Source organism: Mus caroli, chromosome 6 (genome assembly GCF_900094665.2).
Source record: "Mus caroli chromosome 6, CAROLI_EIJ_v1.1, whole genome shotgun sequence".
Taxonomy (NCBI): domain Eukaryota; kingdom Metazoa; phylum Chordata; class Mammalia; order Rodentia; family Muridae; genus Mus; species Mus caroli.
In genome coordinates, this window is record NC_034575.1 from 4,468,106 (window position 1) to 4,490,453 (window position 22,348).

Genomic DNA, 22,348 nt, shown 5'->3' on the forward strand with positions numbered 1-22,348 from the left:
GCTGCCTTTGATTTCTGAATATATAACTTGGCACTGCCATTTCCCAAGCAGTGGATACAAGAAGCCTCTTCTAAAAAACATTATCCAGTTTTACTCACACCTCAATGCTCATAACTACATCCAGCTGGAAGGGAGGTCGAAGGATCTCCCCCACCCATCCCCCCTCTGTTTCTTCAAACCCAGTAATCACATGCCCTCCTAAAACTTGGAGGCAGGTATGCTTTTATAATGTGATGGTCCAAATGAAGTAGCATACAATTGTAATCCCAGCACTCAGGAGGTGGAGGGAGAAGGTGCAGAAGTTTGTGATTAATCTAGTCAATACAAGAAGACCTTGTCTTAAACAAACAAAACAAAGAATTTAAAAGATAAAATAAAAAAAGGAAAGGAAGAAATACGAGGAAGTGTGGTGGTTTGAGTAAGCTTGGCACAGGGAGTGGCACCTGTTTATTTGGAGGTGTGGCCTTGTTTGAGGAAGTGTGTCACTATCTAGGTGGGTTTTGAGACCCTTCTCTTAGCTATCTGGAAGCCAATCTCCAGCTTGCCTTTGGAACAAGATGTACACTCTCAGCTCCTCCAGCATCATGTCTGTCTGCATACTGCCATCCTTCTAGATTTGATGATAATGGACTGAACCTCTGAACTTTTAAGCCAGCTCCAATTAAATGTTGTCCTTTATAAGAATTGCCTTGATCATGGTGTCTCTCACAGCTATGGAAACCCTAAGACAGGCAGGAAGGGGAGGAAAGGAAAAGATAATGAAAACTGAACACTTTGAACTGGAAAACTTAATGGAGGATAATTGTAAGTAAATAAGGCATGACTGCATACATGAAGTCTTATGCAGTCTTTGATAAGTAATCAGGCTTGGATTAAGGAGAGTATAATTCATGCATTATTGTAGTTAAAAAAAACTTTCCAACTTTCAAGAAGACACTGTTGTAGAGTGCAGAAGCAACAGTCAATTTGTCCTGTCAGCAAATTGGCCAACCGTACAGGGACCAAAACTAAACAAAAAGAGAATAATGGTGTTGAGCCAAGTGGAGAAAATATTTCAAGAGGGACAAGCAGTCAAGTGTGTGTGACATGCAAGGGGGAAGCCTTGGTCTTTGAAACTGGCAGAGTGAATATCAATGTTGACTTTGGCAAATAGCATGGTAGGCATGAAAGATGAAGTGGAGTAAATATTAGGAAGACACAGGAAAGTGGGGTTCGAGAGAGCAAGTACGATCCCGTCTTTTGGGGAAAACAGAGTGATTTGTGTATGTAAAGGTTGGATGCAGCAAAAATAGAGAGTTGAAGATACCCATGCAAAGAGAAACCTGATCTTTGCAGGTCTCACAAGTACAGAAGTATGTGCTCCTTCCATACGTCAGCTGGAAGTGTGACAATGACTGAAGAAAGGGCGGGGGGGGGGGGCAAGAAGCAAGGAGGGGCTTTAAGGATCTGTGATGGCTATTCCCAGTTTTCAACTTGACTATATCTGGAATGAACTACAATCCAGAAACGGAGGACACACCTGCAACCCAGGGTTGGAGGCTGGAAGACACAGGCTTTTGATCCAAATCTTGAGGCATAGTAGCCCTGAAAACCTTAGGTCCAGGCAAGGTAGTACACACCTTTAATCCCTCAAGATGGTGGCAAGCAGATCTCTGAGTTCAAGGCCAGCATGGGACAAAGCAAATTCTAAATCCAAGCATGGTGGTATACATCTTTAATCTGGACCATAAGTTCTGCTGGAGGCCTACATAAGGAGATTGGAAGAAGAAAGGCTTTTCTTCTCTTTCTCCTGCTTGCACTTATTTACCAGAACATCTGTTGGAGCTTCTTCAGGATTACAGCTTATATAGAAGACCAGCTGAAACAACTAGTCTCTTGGAAATGAGCAACTACTAGATTCTTAGACTTCTCATTCACAGCTGTCCATTGTTGGGTTAGTTGGACTGCAGACTGTAAGTTATCTCACTAATTTCCCTTAATATATAGAGACATTTCCACAGTTCTGTGACTCGAGAGAGCCCTGACATACAGAATCCCTACCTAGTAGTTTTTGGGGGTTTTTTTGTTTTTGTTTTTTTTAAGTAAGAAGTCAAGTCATCCATTGGTGGAGTTTTCCTCAACTATATATGGCAGGTGTTGATAAAGCCATTAAAAAAAATGAGATTGGTCTTTTTTTTTTTTTTTTNTTTTTTTTGTTTTTTGAGACAGGGTTTCTCTGTGTAGTCGTGGCTGTCCTGGAACTCACTCTGTAGCCCAGGCTGGCCTCGAACTCAGAAATCCGCCTGCCTCTGCCTCCCGAGTGCTGGGATTAAAGGCGTGCGCCACCACGCCCGGCTCGAGATTGGTCTTATGTAGGGATATGTCCTAGGTTAAACCCAAATGCAGGTTTGTGTTGCAGTAATGAATCTTATGATACACCCCCTTGATTGTACTTAAGTTCTTTACATGGCAGGAATCAAAAATATAGTATGTTTCTCAAACTCATCCCTTTACCCAAATGATCAGTCACTAGCACCAGTGCTAGAATACCCTAGCACAAAGACGCAAGCACAGACTGTAAGCCACCTGAAGGGAGTATGGATGTCTGAGCTAAAACTCCTTTGCAGCATCACCACAACCTAGAGTCTCCAGCACTCACTGGGGCAATCACTAAGCTTTGTTCATCTTGATTTCTGAATTAACCCCTAGGTGACCCACTTGTCTCCATACCACTGGCAATTTGAGTCTTCATCATCTTTTACTTGGCTATTCTACAATTCTAACTCTCCATGGAAAAACTGGTTATATCACTGTCCTAGTTAAAATTATCAGTGACTCCACAATTTCCTTTATGAAAAAACCTATGCAAAGACAGTAAGCTAATTTTCAATGAATTTCTGATAGGACTTCACAATCTCTCCTCACCTCTGGTTTATTCATATATTAGTTTCCTCCTTAACCTTGATTCATATTAAGTCCATTGAAAGACTCTGAGAGGAGCCCCTCTCTCAGGCCTCAGGACAATGGTGGACACCCAAGAACTCACAATAGACCAAGCTTGATGCAAACCACATGAGGCTTTATTTGGGGAAAGCCAGAGCTCTGGGGATGACTCATATCCCATGCAGGGGTAGAGAAGTCGACCTCAAGAGGAAAGAGGTCCCAGTTTTTATAGGCCCTCAGGGGAGAAAGGAGAAGGGGGAGAGTAGGGGATTTCCAGATCTAAACAATGTCTTTTCTCAAGAAATGGGTATGGGAGGGGTACAAGGAAAGAGTCTGGTGCAGGTGTAGCAACTTAGGATTGGCTGGGCTGTGGTTGCTGGGAAGATTTTCTGACTCTTTCTCAGCAACCAATATCACAAACACCTGGCAATGGGCTTCATCAGTGGGCACACACATGGGTTCAAGGAACAGTCAAAACATTGGCAGACACACAGGTTCAACGAGTGGCCAGAGCATTGTGCACCTCTATTTTTCTAAATCAATGAAGCTAGTTCTGCTAACAGTGACATCTATCTTGCCAATTTCAGGGCTTCTGTGACCTTTTACATTCTGTCAGGATCTTTCACCATCAGTAGACATCTCAGACTGTGGTTAGTGTCAAACTCAGATATCCTATATTTTTCCTATGCATATATATCTATTATAAACTCTAATTTATAAATTAGGTACAGTAGTGGCAACAATAATATAATAGTTATAAAAAATGGTGGACCCTTTATACTCTGCAATGATACTAAGATCCATGTATGCTCAAATGTTTTATCTTAGTTGGTGTTATTTGCATATAACCTACATACATTCTCTGTACCTATATAATATACAGACATATGTATGGAAAGACAGACAGATATGAGAGAAAGTTATTTTCATGTAGCCAGCCTAGCTCAAACTCAGTATGTTGTTGAGTCTATCTTTTAATTCTTTGATCCTTCTGCTTCAACCTCTGGAGTGTTGATATTATAGACGAACACTACCATACCCAATTTTAAAAACATTTTGATCTGTGGTGGTTGAACCTGCACAGGCAGAGCTAGAGGATCTGGAGGGCCAACAGCACTATAATAAATCATATGTGAATCTCTCTCTCTCTCTCTCTCTCTCTCTCTCTCTCGTGCTTACTCTTCCTGTGATGATTTGTCAATACCTACATGTTAAGACAAAATGGAGTGATTGATGTAGGTATTGTGATGTAGTATTCTGCTACTTGGTAAGGGTTACTTGAAAGTAAGCACTGACAGACAGATCTGATGGCCCAGATTGCAGCTTGGGTACACTGTGACTATGGGTAGTTGAATGATGTTCAGGATCGGACTGAACAGGACTCAGAAAGATTTCATAACATTCAAAAATTCAAATTTAGGTGTTCTTTATTTCGAGTCGTCCACCTAATATTTTCAGGCTTTGACTGGTCAGTGGTTACTGAGACTTCATAAGCAAACTCACAGGTAAGTGAGAGACTTGCTTTTCCATTGCTGTATCCTGTTTCCTGACACACTATCCAGTTCTAGAAGGCCTTTCTCTTCCAGTTGTTTCCGTCTTTAACTTTTCTGTGACCAATCCATGTTTGTCTTTCTTGGTCTAGTGATCCTCAAGGAAGTTCTTCTGATGCCCCGACCCAACCTGGGGGAGGTGCTCTCCCAGGTAGCTTAAAAAAACCATCACTCTTTTGTCCTGTTTCCTACAAGGGTCTTTTTTTTTTTTTTCTCATTCCTATATCCCAACACGGTTGTGACTCAACTCAACAAGCCATTCATGACCTCTTTTTTGGAATAACTGAAATCGAATTATGAGCCCCAAATTCTTATGTTTTTACTAAATCGCCCATCCTCTCTGTGGAAATTAAAATGTCTCACATATGCTAAAGTGTGTGTACCACCACGACCATGGTAGCTGGCTTCAGCGAAATAATCAAATTCCATGAGCGCAGGGTTAAAGAATGGCTTGCTTGCTGGGAAGGGGTCCCAGGGTAGGGCCCACACTGGGCGGAGCGCGAGGGAGGGAGGCGGGGACTCTAGGCTGTGGCCCTGCCCACAAGAGGGCGACGGAAGGGGCTCAACTCAAGGGCGGAGTGTTCGGGAAGAAGGCGGGGTCTCAGCGCGGCGGCCCCGCCCCGGGGCGGAGCCGGGAGAGGGGAAGGCGGGGCTCGCGGCGAGGAGGACTGCTTCGGAGGCGGCAGGGTGGTTTGGTCGTGGGCCCAGCGGGTGGCCCGGGTCACCGCCGGCGCTTCGGCGGCCATCTTGCCCGCGCCCGTCTCCCGCGGCGGGAGGGGCGGCGTAGAGGCCGGAAACGTCTGTGTGGCGACAGGCCACCTCCTCAGGTCAGTGAGTGCGGCCCGGAGCGGGTGTCTGCGTGAGGCCCGGGGTGGCAGCCGCGGCCGCTTCCTCAGAGCCTCGCCCGCCGGCGGGTGGCGTTCCGATCGATCAGTGCGCTGGTCACGGCACCGGGCGCCTTGGGGTGTCCCGCGGCCGCGTGGCGACCGTCCTCCGTGCGGCCGCGGCGGGAGTGCGGAGCCGCGTCCCCCGCCGCCGAGCGGCTCAGCCAGGTGTCTGGACCGTGGGAGTCACGATCGGATTCCTGGCTTACCCGGAATAGCAACAGGATGAGTTCCAGTTGTACCCAATCAAATCCTTGTTAAAGGGCCTGTCACCCCCGTGAGCTCTGTGCCCTACCGACGCGAATAAAGCAAATTCCTTGAGAGGAATGGAGCCTCTCTGCTTTGCTGAATGGCTCAGCACACGACTGCTCTTGTTGGCTCTTTTGAATAACTATAGTTTAACGAAAATATAGATGCGCAATGTCTTGTGGAGATGGTAGTACTCCAAATTTCCTGAAACTGCTATCGTTTATTTAGCGCGGAAAGAAAGACGACAGACCATATAATTGTATGTTTTGCGTTATGACAGTGTTTTGAATGTGTGCCCAGTTGCCACGTGGGGTTAAGATGCTTTGTAAGTGTAAAGTATAGACTGGATTCCCAAGATTTAATAAAAATATAAAAACTTTTCGTTTTTTTTAATTGGTTGTATATTTTAAATTATTTCTTATTTGATAGGTTAAATTAAAAGATATTCTAAATTTCGTTTGCTACTTTTGAAATGTGCCTGCTAGAGAATTGTAACTGGTGGTTCACTACATTTCTTTTGGATAGTGTTACGGATGTTCTTTCTGGTGGTGACTTGTGGGGAACCATTGAAGGGAAATGAACACTGACTAAATTTGAAGGTGAGGACCTAAATTATTGCCATCTCTTAGCCCCTCCATGGATTTGCCAGTTGTCTCCAGCATCTGAAAGCATTCACTTCCAGGACTGGTTGAAAGAACTAAATAGGGACACCAACATCTGCATGAAGCAGAAAACTCAACTCTGATGAGTTGGTGTTAGAACTTTGTGAGGTGGAAATTATGTAGATGTTACCCAAGTCACAAGGGTCTTGTAATCGTCTAAACTAATAAGTGCATGAAAGACTTTCTGATCCCTTACTGGTTTTTGTTGTTGTTTGCTTGTTTTGTTTTTTGCTGTCCTCCATATTTATATTATGTATGTTAATAAGCAAGGACCCATTTGTATAGAGTGTTAGATTTCTTAACAGGATGGTTATAGACATACTGGTTTTCTAGGGCCATCTTTGTATTGTGCAACTCTACGCAGGAGCGCCAGCCGAGCATTTAGAATGCCTAGCAGTTTAAAGCTGCTATGTCACTCCTTGACATTTTCATTTTGCACTGGGCCCTGCAAATTAGGTAACTGCTTCTTTCTTTAGCACTGGTCGAAGTTGGAAGTTGACAGATAGGCACAAAACCAAATCATCTGTTCTGTTTAGTCCGTCACAAAATGAGAAGGATTTATTAGTTCCTTTCTAACTGAAAAGTTCAGTGTATGTTTTGTATGTGTTACTGCCATAATTTTGTGAGTGGTGACAGTATTTTACAGGCATAGCATTGGAGTGCTGACTGGTTCTTGTTGCGCATCACCTAGATCACAGTGTTCAAATTACAGTGTCTTAGTTTCGTTTCTGTTGCTGTGATAAAGTACTTTGACAGAAGCACCTTCAAGGAGGAGATTTTATTTTAGCTTATGTTTCCAGGTTGCAGTCCATCACTGTAAAGCAGTCAGCATGACAGGAACCTGCGGCAGCTAGTCACGTTGCTTCTGCACTTAGGAGCTGGAATCCGTAATGTAGTATGCACATGCTTCCTGCTCAGCCAGCCTTCTCCACTCTCAGACAGCTCAGGATCCCCTTGCCTACCGGAATTGTACCACCCACAATAGGTTGATCCTCCTCTACTTAATATGATCAAGGTGGGCCACATGCCAACCTGATCCACACGCTCCCTCCTTGAGAGCCTCTTGTCAGCTGCTTCTGGATTGTGATATTGATTTATTTATTTATTTAGACAGGGTTTCTCTGTGTAGCCCTGGCTGTCCTGGAACTCACTCTGTAGACCAGGCTGGTCTCGAACTCAAAAATTCGCCTGCCTCTGCCTCCCAAGTGCTGGGATTAAAGGTGTGTGCCACCATGCCCAGTGGATAAGTTGGTGATTAAAAGTAACCATCACATACTGTAGCCTTCTTGTTGTTTGTTTTTGAGACTGGATTTCCTGTGTCTGAGGCCAACTCTGATTCTTGATCCACTTCTACCTCCTTTTGCCAGGACCAAGGTGGACTTCACCACACCTAGCTTACAGTAACTCTTTTGAATTGGATTTTTCTACATGGTTTTGTTTTGTTTTACCATATATAATTTGTATCAGTAGTAAGATTGTAGAATGGAATCCTAGGTTAATGTGTGTTTATATAAGTATTGAGTTTTTCTTTTTTGTTTTTTCAGGGACATAGCAGGAATCTCAAGACATGGTTCAGAAGCTCCCTCTACTTGTGAAAATCTAGGTATGGGCACGACCCCTTACTCTAGGTGCTATCTAGTTTTCTTTGCTGTCTGATATGATTTTCTTCTCTTCCTCATTTTTTCAGTTTTCAAACTTTCTCTATTGTATGTGTCTGTTCATTAGAATGCAGCTTTGTTAGAGCAGGGTTTTTATCTGCCCCTAGCTATCACTGTGTTCCCATAATTGAGAAAAATGTGCATACAATGTGCTAAATAAACAGCTACAGAATAAACAGAATACAGTGTATTAAAGCAACCCACTTTTAGGATGCTTTACTTTGGATCTTCCATTTCTAGAACCAACTGTAACAGTGATAGCTTTGTTCTTAGAGTTAGGCTCTGTTGCAAAAAAGAAATGTTGATTCTTCAGGAGTAGGAAAAAGTGGAAGCATGAAGAAAGCGTAAAACCTTGGACTAATAGTTGTGAGAAGTGTCCATGGACCCCTGAACACATGCCTGCACTAGGCAGACATTAACCATCTACTAACTGGCTAGTTCTATGTTATGTATTAGAACTATAGTGGAAACAAAAGATATTTCATCTTTTGTATTAGAAGGCCTAATCTAGTACAAGAGACTTAGCTATGAGGTTTAAAGAGAGAGAATACTACTTGATGAGAGTGTATTTCTAGACAAGAGAACATTTGCAAAGATGAGAGATGGCTGGGGAAAGAAGTGAATTCCAAGAACTGAAGAAAAAAAATCGGTGTAGCTAAAATACTGCAAGTAAGGTATCCCAGGAGGTCAGAGCAACAGGTAGGGGCTGAAGGTATTTATAGATCTGTAAATTACTTGTGTAAACTGGTAAATCATTGTGTTATACAATGATTATTCTGGCATGAAGAAATGACATAGTATAGTGCTTGCTACACCCCCATGAAGACATGAGTTTTGGGATCCTCAGAATCTATGTGAAAAGCTGGGCATGATAATGTGCACCCACGATTTCAGCACTGGAGAGGCAGAGACGCGAGGATTCCTTGGATTTGCTGGCCAACTAGTATTGCCAGCGAGTTAGTGAGCTCCAAATCCAGGAAGGAACTTTGCCTCAAAAACATAAAGTATACAAATTGAACTGGGTGGGTTATCTTTAAAAAAAAAGAAAAGGAACAAAAATTTGGGAGGAGTGAGGAGGAAGAGTGAATATATGTTGAAAATACATTGTATGTATGAGCTTCTCTGTGAGTTCATGAAAAGTAAGGCGCTAGAAGACATCTAACATGACTTACATGGCCTACATATACCACCTGTACACATGAACACATAAGCCATATATGCTCACATATGCACAACACAAAGGTTATTCTGACTCTTTAAGGATCATAGTAAAGATGAATTGTTGAGATAGTGCCACACACTAGAAATTATATGTTCCTCGATCTCTCATAGTTAGTCTATAGCACCTTGAGAATATGTTCACTGTAATACCCTGGTAGAAAGAAGTAAATAATTTGAATAAAGGAAAGACACACAACAAAGTGGAAAAGGAAATAAAGAAGAAGTGATATTAAGAATATAATGGAAATGACTGATCCTAGGTTTCAGAAGTGTTAAAGGAGGAAATAAAACCAGTATGAGAATTTCTGAATGTTTTTTCAAATCTAAATTATATGAGTTCTGGAGAGATGGCTCAGAGGTTAAGAGCGCTCTGCTCTTGCAGAAGACATGAGTTCAGTTCCCAGCACCCACATTAGGTGATTCAACAGCCTGTAACTCCATCTCCAGCTGACCCAACGCTGTTTCCTAGGCTCTAAAGGAACTGCACTCATGTGCACAATACCCACATTCACATACATACAGAATTAAAAATAAAAGACTTCTTAAAAGTTAGATAAATATGAAGTCTGTGAAAGTCTATATTAAGAATTCATGTCGAAAAAATGTTTGCAAGATCAGGAGGTAAAGCAGTTATGTGAGAGTTGAATATTTATCAAAGAATATCTTTATTAGGAAAGTATGTTCATCTCTATACTTGATACTTGTAGTAGATAGTGGCAGACTGAATGTTCACCTTCTGAAAATAACCACAGTGAGATTTGTAAATGTTTTGTTAATTTTGTATCTAACCTATTCTTGCCAACCTCTTGGCAGCACTTAATATTTGCATCCAGCTTTCATTTTTAAGCAAAAAAAAAAAAAAAACAAAAAAACAAAAAAACTATTCTGGTTTTAGTTAAAACTTATCTAGGCTTATAAAATTGAAAACTAAGACCCTTTAGTGGTCCCTTAACTCATTTTTCTCAAAGTAAGTGTGGCATATGTACTGCTGATCATAAAGCGATGATTTTTTTTTTTAGATAAAATACAATCAAAGATATTTTAATAATATATTTTAGCATACATTAAAATATAATTAATACTCTCTTCTCATGGTTGATGAAACTACATATGAAGTTAAAGTTGATCAGATTTTGAAAAAAAAAAATCAGTTTAAGGAGACTAATAGCATTGTGAGTGGTCCATGAATGAGTAAAATTGGGAAGTACTAATCTAAATAATTCTATTATTGAGTAGATGAGAAAATCATCCTATAACTAATTATAGAAAAGTTAGAATAAATCTGGTATCTCCTTTGTACATTCCAGTTTTTATTCTGCCTGATTCTTAATGTTGAAAGCCAAAGAAACAAGTGTTGCAGCATGATATTGTACTTCAAATTTGTGTTGTTCATTAAATTACTGAAAAGTGAGTGAGTTAACTAGTGCTTAGTAGCTCTGTGGCTAGACATTCCCATGTTAGCACAGACAGCATTTACACTGAGGACTAACTGCTGCTCTAACCAATACTTAGGATAGTGAGTCATACCTCCTTTAAGTCTTCCCCCATCATGGGTATGGTACTTATTAATTTACTGATCATAGTGAAGTTATTATGACCCAAGGTTAATTTGAAGGCCCTGGTAACTATACAATTAAGATAATTCATCATGGGAAATAAAGCCAGGATAGGCTTCTCAGATCCCTGCTAGATCACTTTATTGCAGGAAGCGGTTATTCTTCTGTCTCCATTTTTAATCAAAAGAATATCATCTTGAATCTGTAGGGTGAGAGAAAAATACAATCACAGAGAAAAAGAAGGTACTTATGTAGAGATTTGAACATAAGAATTGTGTTTTGTTGATATTTTAAACTTATTTTTAACACTTTCAGTAAATGGACCTGACTGGACTTTTTAAGCCCATCAGTAAACATGAGCGGTACCAAGCCTGATATTTTGTGGGCACCACACCAAGTTGATAGATTTGTTGTATGTGACTCAGAATTGAGCCTTTACCATGTGGAATCGGCTGTGAATTCAGAACTCAAAGCTGGATCATTACGTTTATCTGAAGACTCTGCAGCGACATTACTGTCAATAAACTCAGATACACCCTATATGAAATGTGTTGCGTGGTATCTCAATTATGATCCTGAATGTCTCCTAGCAGTTGGACAAGCAAATGGTCGCGTTGTACTTACAAGTCTTGGTCAAGATCATAACTCTAAGTTCAAAGATTTGATAGGAAAAGAATTTGTTCCCAAGCATGCTCGACAATGCAATACCCTTGCATGGAATCCACTGGATAGTAACTGGCTTGCTGCTGGTCTCGACAAACACAGAGCTGACTTTTCAGTTCTAATATGGGATATCTGCAGCAAATACACTCCTGATATTGTTCCCATGGAAAAAGTGAGACTTTCAGCAGGTGAGGCTGAAACAGCATTACTCGTGACAAAACCACTGTATGAGTTAGGGCAGAATGACGCTTCTCTATCTCTCTGCTGGCTCCCACGAGACCAGAAACTTCTTCTTGCTGGCATGCATCGTAATCTAGCCATATTTGATCTTCGGAACACAAGCCAGAAGATGTTTGTAAATACAAAAGCTGTTCAAGGAGTGACAGTAGACCCTTACTTCCACGATCGTGTTGCTTCCTTCTATGAAGGTCAGGTTGCCATATGGGATCTTAGAAAATTTGAGAAGCCCGTTTTGACTTTGACTGAACAACCAAAGCCCTTGACAAAGGTCGCATGGTGTCCAACTAGGACAGGCCTGCTTGCTACTTTAACAAGGGATAGTAATATTATTAGGCTGTATGATATGCAGCATACACCCACTCCCATTGGGGATGAAACCGAACCCACAATAATTGAAAGAAGTGTGCAGCCTTGTGACAATTACATTGCTTCCTTTGCATGGCATCCGACGAGTCAAAACCGAATGATAGTTGTGACTCCCAACCGAACAATGTCTGACTTCACTGTATTTGAAAGGATCTCTCTTGCCTGGAGCCCAGTTACATCTTTAATGTGGGCTTGTGGTCGCCATTTGTATGAGTGTGCAGAAGAAGGCAGTGATAATTCCTTAGAAAAAGATATAGCAACAAAAATGCGCCTTCGGGCTTTATCAAGGTACGGACTTGATACAGAACAGGTGTGGAGAAACCACATTTTAGCTGGCAATGAAGACCCACAGCTCAAGTCACTCTGGTATACTCTGCACTATATCCTTTGTTGTGTTAACTTTTTGAGGCAAATTGGGTAGCATGCTAAATGTTTTATATACAAATAGAAATTGTATAATCTAACATTCTGAAGTAAAATTGTTTAAAACTTTTTAAAGTTTTAGTTTGTAGAATAGTGGCAAGGAAAGTGTCAGTAAAGGGAAACTATTTTATTTGTATAGATTCTTATGAATTGGCTCCTAATTAAAATAACTTTAATTTTGAAATATTATGTATACTTACTAGTATTTCCTATGCATTTAAATACTTATGAAGCAATATACAGAAGATAATGATCAAAAATCTCCAGGCAACAAAGGATCATTGGTTTATGCAGGAATTAAATCAATAGTAAAATCATCTTTGGGTAAGAAAATTCCATTTTATATTTTTAAATACATTTATAACTTTTGTACTCTTACTTGATCCCTATTTGATTAAAATTAAAATTAGTTCAGGACTGTGTACAGAAATGTCATTTATCCCTTTTGGCTTTCTGATTGGGTATTTTAGTAAAGTCTTAAGTATATTGAGTGTATTTGTATCTGGAATGTTTTATGGAAGGAAGTTTGATCTTTGATGTCCATTGACTCTTGTTAAATCTGTTCATTTTTGTTTCTGTGCTATTTATATGAAGACCCACTTGAAGAGAGGTACTATACAAGTTCACTGCTAAGATCCTGCTTCTTAGGTTGAATTTTATCGCAGCATCTTGTTTTTTAAAGAGTAAATTAAAAGAATCTTGAGTGAAGTTCCCTTTTGTTTGCTACAAATACTTTCACAAGGACTATGATATGACAAGAAGTGTGGCCTAGGCTGAAGAATCTCGAAGTGCTTGTTAAGTAAGTGAAGGAATCAACCAATGGATGAATTAAGAGTTAAATTGATAAACTATTTCAAAACATATCCCTCCCTACCCGACAAAGAACTTTTAAGGTAGCTGCTTTAAGCAATCATTCTTGTCTTTGTCCTAGAATTTATTGTTAATGATTGTAATGTATTGTTAATTATTGATAATGTTACATTGTCTCTTAGGATTCAACCTCTACGTTTTATTAGTTGATTTGTACTCCAGCTATGTAAGGTACTAGAAATGTAATTTACATTATTTGGTTCAAGCCATAGTAGAAATAAGATTTTCTTTATAGAACTTCCTTCACTGTGTTACAAGTAACATAGAATGCTCAATTGTTTGTTTTTGTTGTTGTTGTTTTAGAGTATGTTTAATATCTTCAGTTAAGCTGCTGCATTTTTTATAGTGGGTTTTGGGGTTTTTTTTTTTTTGAGGACTTTGAAATTATTTTGGTACTCAGTGCTAAAGATGATTTGACAGCTTCAGATCTATTTCATTTTGGTGTTTTCCCATTACAACTATACCAGAAAGTAATCTTTATCAAGAGAAATAACAGAGCAAGTTCAATGAGAAACTGCCTTATTTATTAACAAAAGTAAAAAGGCAGGCATATATATGATCACTTCATATAAACTTAAATATAAAATGATTTGTGCGTTAAAACCACTGCCACCAAGAGTTAAGTACTATGTTGATAGCACTTATAGTATTGGGCAATGGGATAATATTGTCTAGAGTAGAGGAAAAATATAACCAGAAAGCAGTATGTTAGAAATATTGATATTTTATGAGATAGATGAAAATTTTCAGAGGAAGACCAGAAAGGAGAGAGTCGTGGTGAGGTAGAAAACCTATGAGAACCATACATTCATGCAGACAAGGGAAAGAAGTCACTTTATACTTTACACTGAAACAACTAAACAGCATCATGTGAAATCATCAATTATAAATAATTAGAAACGTAGGTTCAATAAGGTAGGATAAAATGGTAGCTAGTAGCAGCAGCTAGCCTAGAATGCAGCGAGGGCTGTTATTGCTTTGGTTTTGGTTTCAGTATGCGACTATGTTTAAATGCTGATTGGAAAAGCCATGTTCACAGTATTGTAGATATATTACTATATACTATAGTAATTATAGTGTGTGAGTGGGCTTGCACATGCTAGTGTGTGCATGTAGAGGCTGGAGGACAACTTTTGGGAGTCAGTTCCAGCCATCTACCTTGCAGAGGGAGAGAATCTCTGACTGTTTATGAACCTTCTATGCCGGTCTACCAGGCCATGAAGCATTTCCTTGCTACCACCCATCTCCCATAGGAGTGCTGGGATCACAGATGCATTCTGTCTGGTCTTTTATGTGAATCCTAGGGGAGGGAACTCAGGGTCAACAGGCTTGTACCTAGGACTTAACTGCTTAAGCTGTTTCACCCACACCAATACCTGTCTAATATTGAAGAGGGTTATATATTAAAAGGCTGGCCAGCTTTTTGTCCAACCCATTGAAATTTTGTTTATACTTGAAAAAGTATTCTTTTTTTTAATTTATTTATTTATTATATGTAAAGTACACTGTAGCTGACTTCAGACACACCAGAAGAAGGTGTTAGATCTCATTACGGATGGTTGTGAGCCACCATGTGGTTGCTGGGATTTGAACTCAAGACCTTTGGAAGAGCAGTCAGTGCTCTTACTTACTGAGCCATCTCACCAGCCCCAAAAAAGTATAATTCTGATCTAGAAAACTTACGTTAAAATGATTTAAAGGAAGAAAATAGCTAAGATGTTGTGTTTTTGTTTTCTTAACACCAAGTATTCTTATAAAGTGTATTTTATCACACACATGTTTTATACACATACACAGTGTATGTCTGTGTATGCATATGTGTATGTGACATATACAAACACATCTGATAGCTGATTTGAGACTTTTTTTTAACCTGGTAGTTTAATGTTTGAGTATACTTGTTCTCTTTGCAAACAGTAAAATATTGATTCTACTAATATGGGCAATAATCAGATTCAGTAAATACAGTTTTTCATGTTTGTATTGTATATGATGCATATTTTATTTTTCTTCTATAGATATGTTAAAATTTTATAGTTGTTAAAATTGTAGTGTAATGATACATTTGGAATTCATGGTATCACGTTTTTTTGATAACCCTAATTGCCCATAGTATAGCTGCCAAGCTAAGACTCTCTGAGCTCCTAGAATTCAATTTATTAAGTTAAAAATGGTCTATTTAAAAGTAAAAAAAAATTGTAAGAATATTTGCCTAGCATGCAGGAAGCCTCAGGTTTAATTCCCAGCATTTCATAAAACTGAGTGTGCTGCTGAAGCCTGGAGTCCCTCCCATATCTTGGGAGATGGAGGCAGAACACTCAGAAGTTTAAGGTCTTCCTTGGTTACATAACGCGTTCAGGGCCAGCACGGACTATATAAGAGCTTGTCTCGGGGAGAAAAATACTTTTGATATGAGAGTGTTTGTTGCTTAGCAGTAGATTTGTACTTAGCATATGTGAAGTCTTGTTCATGTTCCATATTCAACCTCTCTACCTTCCTACCCTACAGAGAAAAATCTGGTTGGTGATACAGCTCAAGGATATTCAAGGCCAGGACTTTATCTATAGCACCACAAAATAATAATTTCCAAATGTAATTAATTTTAAACAACTCACCTTACAATTTTTCCATAAAGCAAAAAGGTATACTTTAAAATAAATGCTTACACAGGTAGTATTTTCAGATTATCACAAACTACCATCAAGGGGATAATCACAGAAGTTGTTCAAAAGTATGATTTTTAGGTTTAGTAGAGAGCTTAGACCTACTCTAATTCCTTGTAAGTATTTAGACTAAGTGATTTATACACTTAGATGTACATATATAAAGTTTAACTTAAAAGTGACAGATTTTAATTATTTTTCTCTCTTTGTTTGTTTTGAGACAGGATCTTTCTATGTAATCATGGCTGTTCTGGAACTCACTATGTAGACCAGGCTGGTTTGGAACTCTTAGACATGCATTTGCCTCTGCCTCTCTAGTGCTGGGATTAAAGGCATGCACTACCACAGCTGGCTGTTTTTCCCTTTTTAATGTTTATATTTTGATACCCTTGACAGATTAATTGTAGTTAGTCAGCTTTGGACCCTTTGCTACTTTTCTATAATAAAAATTGTTATAGAATCTCATTGTTTCCATGAGTCCAAAGACTGGGCACTGCTCAGTGTCACAGAGCTAAAATGAACATAGTGGCTAAACTTCTACTGTTTCCTTCTAGAGGTAGAGTATTTTCCAAAGTCATGTGGTTGTTGGTCAAGTTCAGCAACCACAAGACAGGTTGAAGATACATGTAGGAGATAAAGGAAAGTTCCTAGAAATGGGACGGAACTGGATTCGATGAGATTTGGCTTTAGATAGAAGGATGCACATATGCTTTATTAGCTGGGCGTGGGGGTGGGGTGGCATTTTTAGGGTTTAATGACCAGAGGCAGAGAGACTGAGGGTCCCTTGCCTTTGTAGAACTAAGTTATGCCCTTCTTGCTGATTGGGTGATAGCCCTACCCATGGCCCCTAAAGGTTATTTACAGTTCTTTTCTGTGCTACTTTCTCACAGATTACCTTATCAGTATGGCAGCTCTGCCTGCTTTAAGACCTGCTTCTCTTACTTGTTGACTCTTGTTTAATGTAGGCCTAGACCACATATCTCCACTGAGTCACTCACAGGCAAGGACCTCAGCTACATCTGTAAAGTTCTTTCATCTCTGCTCTGTTGTTGTTTGGAAGCAGATCACAGATTTAAGCTTAAAGTCCAGAGGAGGGGATCACTCAAGGATATGGTCCCCAAGCTGTAGAAACCTTGGGGCCCTACTTTGTTCTGCCTACAATCAGCAGACTGAATCCTAAAAGCTCATCTGTTTACTTTGATCTAGTTATTTGTTTAAGTAGCATTGATGCTTATAAGCATATAAATATATAACTGTTATAAGTTACAAATATAAATTACTAAATAAAGGAAGTTTGTATATGGATACTTGTGTTTCCTATGCCATGATTTAATTTTTTTCTAGAAATAATGTATTTTTGACAATTTGATCATAAAACTTTCTAGAATATTTAGGAATTTGTTGTAGTTGGGAGAATCCCTGAACTTCATGTTTGTATATTTTGTCTCTGTTTGCCATTAAGTAGTACCCTAAATGAAATTACTTTGCCATTATAACCAGCTCCCACAGTTTCAGTGTAAATAACATTATGAAAATGTAAGGTATTTTTTATTAAAAAGATTGTGAGACATAGGTCATTCCCATTGTATTTTTCTCTTTCTTATTTCCCTAGAAGTCCTTTGACTAAAATCTCATTTTTTACCCGTGTTGATAGTTATGTACCACATAACAGTCAGGCAGAGGTGGTCCAGCCCTTCCTTATGCATATATGCAGGAGAAAGGGAAGAAAGCTCAAGAGCCTCGGATCTCCAAGGCAGAGGGCATTCTTTGCAAATAAAACAAAACTGCTTATCTGTTGGAGCTTGTGCTCTAGTGAGAGAAGAGATATGAGAGGCTGTGTTAAATATGTCTGCAGGAAACAAGTGAACTACATACAGAGGGATCTGTCTCGGGTTAGAGGGGTGAAGCAGAGACTCAGCTCAGTGGGCCCAAACATTTACTCTTACAACAATAGCTTCTTTTTTTCTTGTTTTTTTTTGGGGGGGGGGAGGGTGAGGGTGGAGGCACAAAGTGATTTGTCTTACAGGTTACAGTCCATCCATCATGAAGGGAAACTGAGGCAGGAACAAAAGCAGAGGCCATAGAGGAATGCTCATTACTTACTGTCTTGTTCAGCCGGCTTTCTTTATTTTCTTTTTCAAGACAGGGTCTCACTCTGTAGCTCTGGTTGTCCTGGAACTCAGTGTAGACCTGGCTGGCCTCGAACTCACAGAGATCTCCCTGCCTTCTGCCTCCCGAGTGCCCAGCGGTGGTATCACATACAGTGATACCTCTGGCCCTCCCAGAGGAATCAAAATCAAGGAAATGCCCCACAGATTTGCACTTCACACTTGAGAGTCTTTCTTCCAAATGCCTCTAGCTTGTATAGTGTTGACAAAGACACCTGCAGGAAGTGATCCATCAAGGCTCTGGGAGTGGATATCGGTAAAAGATCACTGATGGCTCCATCTCTTCAGGGTAAAGATTCTTCGGATTGGGAGGCACATGGAGCTGCGTGTCTCTGTCTGCTGGTGACCTAGCACAGACTGCCACTTTTGGAGGAAAAAGATGCCCTGTTCTTGCAATAGAAACAAGAATAGCTTCTTGGTAACTCAACTATGGTGCAAAGTGTTTTATTTGTGGTATACTGCGTACTTATGCTATTGTAAGATTATGGTTGAGAAATTGAATATTCTAAATGTTGAAATGTTTCTTTGTAAAGCTGAAGTGTTTCCTAATATATTTCAAAATAACAATAAACAAAACAATATAAAACTTTTCTGCTTTTAGGAATGGTAGAAAGCAGCAGACATAATTGGAGTGGCTTGGATAAACAAACTGATATTCAGAACTTAAATGAAGAAAGGATTTTAGCATTACAGCTTTGTGGGTGGATAAAGAAAGGAACGGACGTAGATGTGGGGCCATTTTTGAACTCCCTTGTGCAAGAAGGAGAATGGGAAAGGGCTGCTGCTGTGGCTTTGTTCAACTTGGATATTCGGCGAGCAATCCAAATCCTGAATGAAGGGGCGTCTTCAGAAAAAGGTATTAGGTTATATGCTCTGAGAATTGGCAGTTCATAGAATTTTGTCAAGAAAGGATGTGGATAATTTTCAGTTTTCTAATCAACATCTTTTTCATTCAAAGGGGAAGTATATAGTGTTGAGCAGTAAATACTAGCCAATCCCATTTATATATGCCTTGGGATAGGTCAATAAAAACAAACATATCTTAAATGACATCTTAACAATAATATAAGAAGTTGTCTAGCATGTATGCCCTTGTTTTCTTTTTAAAGACTGATCATATACATTAAATATTGGAACTGCTTTCATTTGTAAGCACTCTGACTACAAACGGCTGGATATATTCTAGTGTATGCTTTCTCCTTTGGTAGGAAACTGAATGATATTTTTGTATAGACCCGTGTAGATTCTTATGAAAAGCATATTTTGACCTGGAAAATGTTTCTAATTGAGTCCAATTAAAGCATGTTCCCTGTGTTTGTGTGTGTGTGTGTGTGTGTGTGTGTGTGAAAGAGAGGGGGACGGTGATAAAGTTTCTTTGAGAATTTGCCAGAGGATCCTCCTTAGGAAAACAAATCAGTCAAAACCAAAGAATTTTGGTTTGTTTTATTCTAGTTTATATGCTATTTATATTTAATACATATAGAAAATTATTTCTGAGTATTTAGAGTATTCTTACTTGCTCTGGCCTACTTTCAACCTACTTTCAGTTATACTATAAAAAACATGAAATTGACTGTAATCTATTTAGTTTCATTCTAAAAGTTAAAAAGGTTAGTGCCTTGCCCCGAGCATCTTTACCTGTGCTTCAGGGAAAGCCTTCTGTACTTGGCAGTATGAGAAGTATGTAGTGTCATTAAAAAAAGAAGAACATATATGAGTCTGTGGGATCAATGTTCAGCCCTCCTCCAAAAGGGACTCTATTTCTAATTTAATTTTGCCTCAACTTAAGAGCATACTTTCTTATCATATATGTCTGGAAAATTTGGTATTTGTATGCTTTTATTTTAAAAGGTTTAAAACTTTATAATAGAGTAGGCATCAAGTATCTTGGAAAACATTTTTGTAAAAGTGGCCACACTGTACACCAAGAGCAACTGTTTATAAAAGCCATTGGTAACCAATGCTTTGTGTAAACATGTCTACATGCAGTGTTGTAATGATTCTCATAGCTGTTTGACCTAGAAGTTTTCTAAGTATATTAAAATAAAAATACCAACATATTGTTATTTTTTCTCCAGTTGACACTTTGTATATCAGGCTATGTATTAATAATTAGAAGTAGGAAAATAAGAAACCTTTGAAAATTATGATCATGTGGTAAAGTAGCGTTACGTTCAGTACTTTCCAATAGCGTGGATGACCTTACGGTAAGAGTGACAGTGACTTTGGTGAGATGGTGTCACTTGTCTCCCTTTCGATACCAGGTAATTGTACAACCTCGTAAGAAACTGCTGGACGGAGAACTTGAAAGTAACCGTTACTTGCTGCTGCGGAAGCAGTTTAGTCAGTGCCAGAGCCTGCCAGTGCGATTCTGGGCTCAGTCTCCAGTGCTTCTTCTTAGGGAAAGTACTTCACTCACAGTGTTTTCAGGCACACGTGTGTGTGTGTGTGTGTGAGCTGTTTTTAAGAATGAATTTTTCTTTGTACTCTACCAAATTTAACAGTTTTAATTATTTTCTTATTGAAATTCATCCTTTAGTCACTGTGTTGAGGATTTAAGAACTGTGGGGAAAGGGGCTATTAAGCTTCTGATAACTGACGAGATGTGTACTTTTAACCTGCAGGAGATCTGAATCTCAATGTGGTGGCAATGGCTTTATCGGGTTATACGGATGAGAAGAACTCCCTGTGGAGGGAGATGTGCAGCACCCTGCGCCTGCAGCTCAACAACCCCTATCTGTGTGTCATGTTTGCATTCCTGACGAGTGAAGCGGGGGCATATGATGGAGTGTTGGTGAGTTATCTTCTTTCTCCACGTCCTCCTTTGAATTAACAGGGTTGCTTTTTTCATGGTTTTGTTAATACAGCTACAGAACTAAGAAAGACTATTTCATCCATTACTGGAAAACTGAGCTGTAGAAATGTACAACTGTAGACATATACATGTGTTACTGTTTAAATATTGTGTATGTGGGAGTGTGGACAACTGATAATCACTCAATTAGTTTTGGCTAAGGTGCCTTACATCTTAAATAAATGGTCATTTTTCAGACAAGTCCTGTTTGGAAAACATGTAACCACACTAATTATAATAATCTATATTTTATTTAGTCTTTCAGGTCCTTTTCTTTCTTTCCTGATTTAGTCACTGTGTAACTCCATCATAGCTTCCTTGTCACACACTGAGGAAAGAATGAAGTGAGATTTCTCATTTCATATCAGTTGTTGACTTACAAACATTAAAGCCACTTTGCTTTGTACTGTTAGTCTTCTTTCCAGCAATGAAAAGGACTTTCTTTATTAAGGTTTATTTCTCTGTTTGCTGTTAGAACATTTCTTATGTGTATTGCTGTATTAGTTGTCATTCTATAAGATCTGTAAAAACATATATTTTATTGACTTATCGTGCTGAAAATCTAAATAGATGTTAGTGTTTATTTTGACAGTGTGTAGTTTGTTCTGCCTGTTGCTTTAACTTTCTAGTGAACCTTTCTGACCTCTTTACATTAATATCTAGGAATATTTCTCTTTAGCTGTTACTACTGCGTTTGTTAAACAGAAGACTTTAAGTGTTGTGTTTGAGCTAACAGTAAACTTTCAGCAAGAGCTAGAGAATGATAAGAGAGCAGAAAAAAAATGAACTGATTGCTTAATGTTTACTGCATTTCTGTATTTTAATTAGTGACCTATACTAAGATCCCTTCTTCTCTTATCCCTATAGGGAGAGCTGAGAAGGGAATTCATATATCCAAGCTTTTTCAAGAATGTACTTTATTTAATGTCTATGTAATTGTATTTTATTTTTTATATTGTTAGCATAACTACATACATATTGATCTTAGAAGCCAGAAAAGCTCCAGTCTTTGTTCTGCCACAATTTGACCTTAGCTATACAGTTAACCTTTACAGCTCTCATTTTCTCAGCTATAAAATGCACCTAATTTTGTTATAAAACCATTTGTTTTTGTAGCACATGTAACTGAGTCTAAGAGCTTATTCAATTTTAAAGATAGATTTACACTTTATAATTGAGGAAAGGTATCAATGAAAAGTATCAATGAAAAGGATATTAGATTTTAAGAAGGAAAACTTCAAAGAAAGACTCTGATAGAAAGTGGATCTTTTTGCTACCTATAACTTAATTTTTTTCTTATTGCAAAATTACTTTGGAACTTTCTAAATTTATAGTAACATTTTCAAAGGTTTTTTTTTTTTTTTTTTTTTTTTTTGGTTTTTCGAGACAGGGTTTCTCT

The 22,348-nt window shown here is 38.9% G+C and overlaps 1 protein-coding gene across 3 annotated transcripts in view; it reads left to right on the top strand.

The window, feature by feature from the left end:
* The first annotated feature begins 4,403 nt into the window (after nt 1–4,403).
* The window catches only part of Mios (meiosis regulator for oocyte development), a 29,178-nt gene continuing 11,233 nt past the window's right edge, over nt 4,404–22,348 (top strand). The window contains exons 1-7 of one of the 3 annotated variants that reach the window (XM_021165674.2): nt 4,404–5,299; nt 6,131–6,204; nt 7,812–7,870; nt 11,018–12,351; nt 12,620–12,718; nt 18,697–18,951; nt 20,720–20,889. In XM_021165674.2, the coding sequence (XP_021021333.1) occupies nt 11,058–12,351; nt 12,620–12,718; nt 18,697–18,951; nt 20,720–20,889 (1,818 nt within the window). In that variant the 5' untranslated portion in view covers nt 4,404–5,299; nt 6,131–6,204; nt 7,812–7,870; nt 11,018–11,057. The other 2 variants (XM_029478592.1, XM_021165673.2) reach the window with 2 other exon arrangements.